At 61.6% G+C, this 7,626-nt stretch overlaps 1 protein-coding gene and 1 long non-coding RNA gene across 5 annotated transcripts in view; one reads left to right on the top strand and one right to left on the bottom strand.

Annotated features, from left to right (window-relative positions):
* Positions 1-1,396: 1,396 nt before the first annotated feature.
* On the top strand, positions 1,397-5,780 carry LOC308178023. Its single transcript, XR_013939531.1, has 2 exons — positions 1,397-1,539; positions 1,630-5,780. It is a non-coding gene; the product is annotated as an uncharacterized lncRNA (long non-coding RNA).
* Positions 2,483-7,626, bottom strand: part of PCDH1 (protocadherin 1) — a 51,692-nt gene continuing 46,548 nt past the window's right edge. For 3 of the 4 annotated variants that reach the window (XM_080555930.1, XM_080555931.1, XM_080555928.1), the window contains one exon: positions 2,483-6,412. In XM_080555930.1, the coding sequence (XP_080412056.1) occupies positions 6,027-6,412 (386 nt within the window). In that variant the 3' untranslated portion in view covers positions 2,483-6,026. The remainder of the gene's footprint in view (positions 6,413-7,626) is intronic. The other variant, XM_080555939.1, reaches the window with a different exon arrangement.

Here is a 7,626-nt window from a genome sequence, read left to right as displayed (position 1 = left end):
GCTGCATCAGCAGAGGGGTGGGCAGCAGGGAAGGGAGATGATTGTCCCCCTCTGCTCTGGCCTGATGAGGCCCCACCTGGAGTCCTGCGTCCAGGTCTGGGGTCCCCAGCACAAGAAAGTTGTTCATCTGTTGGAGTGGGTCCAGAGGAGGGTTACAAAGATGATCAGAGGCTGGTGCACCTCTCCTATGAAGAAAGGCTGAGAGAGCTGGGGCTGTTCAGCCTGGAGAAGAGAAGGCTCTGGGGTGACTTCCTTATGGCTTTTCAGTATTTCAAGGGGGCTTATAAAAAAGATGGAGAGTGACCTTTTGCTCAGTCAGATAATGACAGGACAAAGGGGAATGGCTTTAAAATAAAAGAGGGGAGATTTAGATGAGAGGTTAGGAGGAAATTCCTCACTCAGAGGGTGGTGAGGCACTGGCACAGGCTGCCCAGAGAGGCTGTGGATGCCCCATCCCTGGAGGCATTCAAGGCCAGGCCGGATGGGGCTTTGGGCAACCTGATCCAGTGGGTGGCATCCCTGCCTGTGGCAGGGTGTTGTAACCGGGTGATCTTTAAGGCCCCTTCCAACCTGAGACGTTCCACGATTCTGTGCATGTTGAACCTGTGCCCCGAGCACCAGGCCGGCACAGCAGCAGCCCACTGCCTGCCCCCAGGCCAGCCGTGCGTCCGCAGCCCCCACTGCAGCAGCAGCCGTGCCATCCCATCACTCACCCGTGCGAGGAAACCACCATGGTGGGAAATCATCGTCTGGCCACCTCAGCCGGGTCTGCCTGGTCCGGGAGCCACCTCAGCAACATTTAATTTTTTTAAGGATTCAGTGAAAATGGATCAGGTGTTTCTGTGATTTCCACCCAGTTCCCTGTTTCGGGCTTGCAGAAATGCTCGTTGCTCCAGAAGTGAGGACCTGAGACAGGGAACCAAGTAAAGGCAATCTTCTCTGCTTACTGACAGCACAGCTTTAAACTTCACAGGCATTCTTACTGAGCAAGGCCCTGCTGGGACAAAGCCTCAGGAGAGGCAGTCTCCATCAGGAAGACAGTGCTGCTGCACCTGGTCAAAGCCCAAAGAGATCCCAGCCCTCCTCCACTTTGCCCCATGAGCAATGAAGATGAATCTGCCAAATCTGCACAGGCAGCTGCACAGCTGAAGCTGAATGGGGGGGCCCTCAGGAGCCATGAGAATTGAGGTTTCCACCCAAATGCGTGGCCCTGGCCTGGCATCCTCCCAGAACATATGCAGGTCCTACAGTAAGGTGAGGACCCTTGCAAAGCAGACGTGCTTGCAGAACCCAGGTCAGACCAAAGCTTATGCAGCAGCTGGTCCCCTGCTGTTCCTTTTGTATATGTCCCCAGCCCATGTCCCCAGCCCATGGGAGGCCACCAAGCAGGAGGAGGAGAAGAGTGAAGAGGAAGAGGAGAAGAAAGAGGAGGAGGAGGAGGAGAAGGAGGAGGAGGAGGAGGAGGAGGAGGAGGAGAAGGATGAAGAGAAGAAAGAGAAGGAGGAGGAGGAGAAGAAAGAAGAAGAGGAGGAGGAGGAGGTGGAGGAAGAAGAGAAGGAGGAGGAGGAGGAGGAGGAGGAGGAGGAGGAGGAGGAGGAGGGGGAGGAGGGGGAGGAGGAGGAGGAGGAGGAGGAGGAGCCACCCCTCTGCACACCTCCGAGCGCCCACAGACCCAGCAGGGACACCGAGGCCGGGTTACTCGACTCCAGTTTGGCTCCTCATGATGCCCAGCCCTGTGGGAGCACCCTGGTGCCACCATACCTCTTCCATGTCCAGATGTGGGGTTCTCAGGCACCAAAACCCACCCTAAAGACAGTACTGACCAGGGGGCCCCGTGCACCCAGTGGTGCAGGGCAGCCGCAGCATCCTCTCAGCAGCATCCCTTCCCCGATCGATATTCGCTGTCATGGAAACCCAACATTTCCCAGAGCAGCGTGCAGGGGGCTGGATGCTGGGAGGGGGCGTGGGGGGGTTGCTGCGAGGGGAGCGTGCAGGGAGCAGGGCAGGGGCGCAGGGGGGAGCAGGGTGCAGGAGGGTGAAGGTGGGAGGGACTGGAGGAGGTGGCATGGTGGGAGGAGGAGAAAAGGAGGCGTAAATGGGGGGGCAAGGGGGCTGCAGAGCCTGGGGTGAGTGGGGAGGAGGAAGGAGCACGAGGAGTGAGGGGACACAAAGCCAGGAGGGCCTGGGAGGACCTGGGATGGTGTACCCCTTCCCGGGTAACCCAGGGGCACGTCAGTGCTGCCTGCCCCCATGCCAGCCGTGGGAGCCTGGCACTGTCCCTGTTTGGGGTGGTGCAGATGTTTTGTTCGGGTCTAAAGGACCTAAAAAACCACCTGCTTGGTGAAGGAGGTGGTGAAAGGGTGAGAAATGGTCCCCAAGGAGCAGCGATGGAGGTGGGAGCCACAGAGGCTGCCCGCTGCCCGCACGTGCCCTCTCCCATGGGGAGGCGAGGTGTGGGAAGAAGCTGCCAGGCACAGGCACCCGGGTTTTCACACTTTTATTGTAAAGCTTTAGGAAGGGCTAATTACAATGGAGTTGGTCATCTGACAGCTCAGCAAACAAACAGAACAGGAGAGAACGGAAAGGGGATCACGACGGTGTCATGCTCACTGCTCTGAACAGAAAGTTACAAGGGAATCAATTGTGCTCACAGCGCCCGGGGAAAACCAAGCCCAAGGCCGAAAGCCTTCCCCGCACAGGGAAATGCATCACACATTGAGAGCAATACAACCTTAGCAAGAGGCGTTGCCTTAGACATAGGTCACCATCTGAAAAATAGTTGGGTACTTTACTCTGCCATAGGATTTCTCCTTTAGAAAAGCTACACCTGCATGTACATAAAACTGTACAAAAAACAAGGCATCACAAGCAAGGAAATGAAATCTCGTATAAATAGAACCAACACTGAAGAGCTACAAAGGGGTCGCTTAGATCCTTCCCACGCAGCCCGCCTGCTCCCTGGCTCCCACCTTTGGTTTTACCCCTGGCTTGTCCTAGTGCAGTGTGAGATACGGTGAACCCCCCCGCAGAGGCATCCAACCCCCTCCTCTTCCCTGTGCTTGTCTAGGCTGGAGCCCGTGGGGAGCATCCCCCCACGTGCACGGAGGCTTTATCCTTCTGGCTTATAATTGTGCAAATGAGCTTCTTTCCAACAGCACCTCTTCTTCGTACAACCCCCTCACCCCCCCAACACTGGTCCCCAGTGACACCATCAGCTTCACCCTCCCCAATGGCCCCGTCCCAGCACCATTGCCCAGTATTTTCTCCTCCCCATGGATCTGCTGCCCCCTTTGGCAACCCATGGAGGACCCGCTCCCTCTGCCCCCTCTGTTCCTCCCCATACACCTGCCCTCACCCCCCCCCAAGATGCCCAACCCCTCTCCACCACCCATGTCTTCTCCCCACTGTGCTCCCCTCCAAAGACCCAGCCCCAACACCCCTCTGAGCGCCCACCCAAACTCGACACCCCTTATACCTCCAATCCCATGGCTCCCATTCCCATGTCACCCACCCCCATGGCTTCCATCCCTCCCATCCCCACGACATCCATCCCCATGGCTCCCATCCCTCCCATCCCCATGGCTCCCATCCCCACGGCTCCCATCCCTCCCATCCCCATGGCTCCCCGGGGACCTGTCCCCTCTGCACTCACCCCCCCCTTTGCAACACGCTCGCACTGAGAACATCGCCAGGCGCTCCAGGAGACAAGACAGCAACCCCAGCCACAGGGCTTGGAGCTTCGGGGTCCTGCTGGTGACCCCGAGCAGAAGGTAGGGAGCCCACCCGCAGGCAGCAGCCAGGGGAAGCTGGTCTTGGACAAGCACCCCTCTGATCTGGGTCTGCCGGGGGGTCCCCAAGAGGGGCACCGGACACTGCCACCGCCGGAGCCGCGGGGAGGCGTGAGCAGTCGAGTTGGCAGTGGAGTCAGAGATCCTGGCCAGCGCGGCCAAATTGCACATTCTGCCCAGTTAGGCCCTGAAACTACAGAGCTACAATTAAAAACAAGTTCAGGAGCGTGACCTGCTCAGGCAGCCAGGCCAGGAGAGCGTGGCCCCGCTGCGTGGCCGCGGGTAGAGCAGGGACGCCTGGACGGACGGCCACCCGGAGCGAGGCGCCTGCCCCACGGGGCCGCCGGCCGGCGGGTGGGGAGCAGCAGCGGGGGGCCGGGAGGAGGGTCCTGCCCCCTCCGGGTGGCACCCCGAGGTCCCCGGGGCAGGTGAGGAGCAGGGCTGGGGCCGCGCAGCCCCGCAGGTCACTGGGAGCTGGCCGCATCCTGCCACTGCTGCCCAAGCAAAGGGAGAGGAGCTGCTCAGAGAGGGGCTGCTGGAGGTGGGAGGTGGGCAGTGGGTCCCCGACAGGCACTGCAGCGCCGGCAGGGCAGCCCGCTGGCCGCAGCAGCCAGTGGGGCGGTGCCGGGGCGCTGTGTCCCTGCGCTGTCCCCACCCCGTGCTGGTCGAGCCATCGGTGAGAAGAGCCCCAGCCTCTCCCCGTGCACGGACCGAGGGTGAGCAGCGGGGGAAACCGTCCTGCAGCTACCACTGGCCTTGCTCCCTAAGGAAGATCCCAGAGATGAAGACGACCGACGTGCAAGTACGGGAAGAACAAGGGTGCAGCACAGCCCGTCCCCACGTCCCAGCGGGGAGGGGGGGACCGGGGAAGGGTGACCCAGGAATGAGGCATGAGTCCCCCAGAGCCCTCCTGCTGGGGTCACCCAAAAAACAGGCGGAGGTGCTCAGGGACGCACCACCTGGGCATCCCCACTCCGGCGTGCGCATCTCCGGGAGCGCCGTCCCCGCCGCCTGCGCGGTGTCACCCGCTTGGGTACCCTGCAGGGGAGCCGGGGGCAGTGGGGACCGGACAATGGAAGAGAAAGCTGGAGCCCGTGAGAGCGGCCCTGTGGCCTAAGGGCGGTGGGACACCAGCGGGCAGGGGCGTGGTGGCCCCCGGCGTGACCCTGAGACAACGCTCCTCCTGACGAAGGCAATGGTGGCTTACAGGCGGACAGGACGGAGGTCGAAGGCATGGCACAGCCGGCCCCACCGGCATCCCCGGCCCCGCAGGAGGCACAAGGCAATGGGCTGAGACGCCACAGCCGATGCCGACCTCCCTGCCAGCAGAGTGGGACTGAGGGCTTCTCCGGACCCAGCCGGTCCCTTGCCTGGGGACTTCCCCGTCCCTCCTCTGGCCACGGGGCACAGGGCCACCAGGGACACCCCCAGCGCGGCCCCCGCCTATGGCACCGGGCAGTCCCTAGGGACCCTGCAGCTTGTGGGCACAGTGACAACGTTCCGAAAGAGATCCAGGCTGAAAAATAGTCAAGTCCCTACAGTCCGGCTAGGGCTGCCCCTCTCCTCCAGCTCCCCAGCTGCTGTTTCAGGGACTGGTCACATCTCTATTTACAATATAGAACACGAGTGTGGGCCGGACGCTGCGCTCCCGCGGGCTCTTCCACACAGCAAACCATTCAAAGCTGGAACTTGCTCCCTGTGGATTGGGATTGTGTGTGTGTGTGTTCGTTTAAATGTCTTTTGTTTCAAGGACAATAAAAAGTTTCGATCAGGCAGGACTTGAATGTCATTCCTAAGGTTCGTATTTACAGGAGTCTACAGCAAAGAGCCGGGCAGCTCGCTCCCTGTGCGCGGGGACACCCCTCGTCCTAAGCCCCAGGAACTCCACCAGCTCTGCGCGGACCTTTGGTACGTCAGCCCTTCTCCCCGGCCGTGCCCTCCGCACCAGAAGCCTGCCCAGCCCTCCCCGACCACGCAGTTCAGAGGCATGCACCCGCAAGTGCTCAGAAATCGGGTTTTGAATGCCTTCACCCCTCCCACCCGCCCCGGAAAATGGGTTATAAAGGCGCTCCTTCCATCCCTGCCTTGCCCTGCCCTGCTGTCCTCACAGCCCCTGGGCACCTCAACCACCACCCGGAGGAGACCCGGCCACAGGAGCCCGTAAAGCATCGAAGTTTCAAATGTTCCTCTGGACGCTGGCCTCAGAAGCACGTCTGCTCCCAGCCCCTCGGGCCAGCCTCACAGGTATATCTCCCTCTTGGTGGTCTGGGATGAGGGGGTGGTGGCTGGCTGGAAGTCCGAGGTCTGGGTGAGAGGAATTTCCTCCATGGGAGAGTCCTTGCAGGGCTCATGGCTACTATTGGAGAAGGCACTGTACGTGGGGAGCAGGCGGAGGTTGGCCATTTTGGTGCTGCGCTCTTCTGAGAGTCTGGGGCTGCCATTCCCGACTTGCTCTTGACTCCCTCTGTCTTGGTAAGGCACAAAAGTGGAGAGTTTGAGGGCGTTCTTGGGCCTGCGGCTGGGGGAGGATTGGCCGGGCATCCAGCAGGTGTCGGAGTGGCCGAACTCTGTGCACTCCCGGGTACAGGTCCCAGTCATGGCTACATCGGGCAGAGGCCGGAGATCTGCAAGAAGCAAGGGAGAGCATTGTTAGGCACGGCCGGGACCCGCCAGGTCGGTGGCGTGAGGCTGGAGGTCCCCCCAGCACCCATGGGGTGACCAAGAGAGCCGGGCTCCCAGGCCAGAGGGGGACCCCACGACTCCTTGGGAGGAGGAGCAGGGCTGGGAGGCCTCTGCCCTCCTGCAGCGGGGGGACGGGGACGGACAGACCCGCGGCCACCCGGGGAATGGAGGCAGAGCTGGGCGGGGAGCCCAAGGCTCCTGGCAGCCGATGCCTCCTGCCAAGCTCAGCCCAGCGCCCCATGGACAATAAACCCCTGCAGTGGGTGCGGGTGGGACAATGGCGAGGCAGAGCTCCCTGCGCCCACCCTAGGGCCCAGGAATCCCTCTGGTCCCGCACCCTTGGACACCCCAAAAGCTTCGTCATGCGTGGACAGGAGTCCTCAGGGAACTGCCCCAAACTAAGCCAGGCTTTTCACTGCCCTGAGGTACAGCCAGGTCTCCTGAGCACCAGCCGTGGGCCATCCTGCCCTGCTTGCCACCGGCCAGCCTAAGTACCAATTGGAGGTTCCTCCCCGAAACCAGCCAGAGGTCCTCGGACCTCTCCTGGTCTCCCAGAGTCTGAGAACATGGCGAAGCACACCTGGGCGAGCCCACGGCCACCCTAGAGTGGCTGGACATTTCTGATACGCGTGGATCCCTGTCCCAGGTGTGTCCAAACTTCTCTGTGCCAAACACCTGCCCGTGAGAGCGCTGGATATCTGAGGGCATCACAGCTCCCTGCTTGCTGGAAAGTGGCCACCAGCTGCACCGCGTCGTGGGCTGGTGTCCTCAGGCACCGGCCACTCTCCGTCCCAGACATTTTGAGGCCTTGTTGTGCCCTGGCCACATGTCCTGGCCACAGGGAGTGCCCTTCACAGGTCTGCAGAGGCCCCAGTGTGGCATTTCCAGGTGGAGGTGAGCGACCCTTCAGGAGCCGTCCCAGACACAAGCCATCCCTTGCCATCAGCCCCCTCAGGGCACCAACACAGCCCCCCCTCTGCCACCGCCAGGACACTTCACTGCCACAGGCGCCTGCTGGCAGCTCAAGGCTGGTGCCGATGCTAGGACAGAAGGGCAGGCTGCTCAGGACCCCTGGCCCTGGGAGGGAGCAAACCAGAGCCCTTTGTAGCGTGCTGAGGCTCTGTCCCTGCAGCACGTCCCTCCTGCCACCAGCTTG

Source organism: Anser brachyrhynchus, assembly GCF_964034855.1.
Source record: "Anser brachyrhynchus genome assembly, chromosome: 14".
Lineage (NCBI taxonomy): Eukaryota > Metazoa > Chordata > Aves > Anseriformes > Anatidae > Anser > Anser brachyrhynchus.
This window is presented reverse-complemented; position numbering and strand designations above follow the sequence as displayed.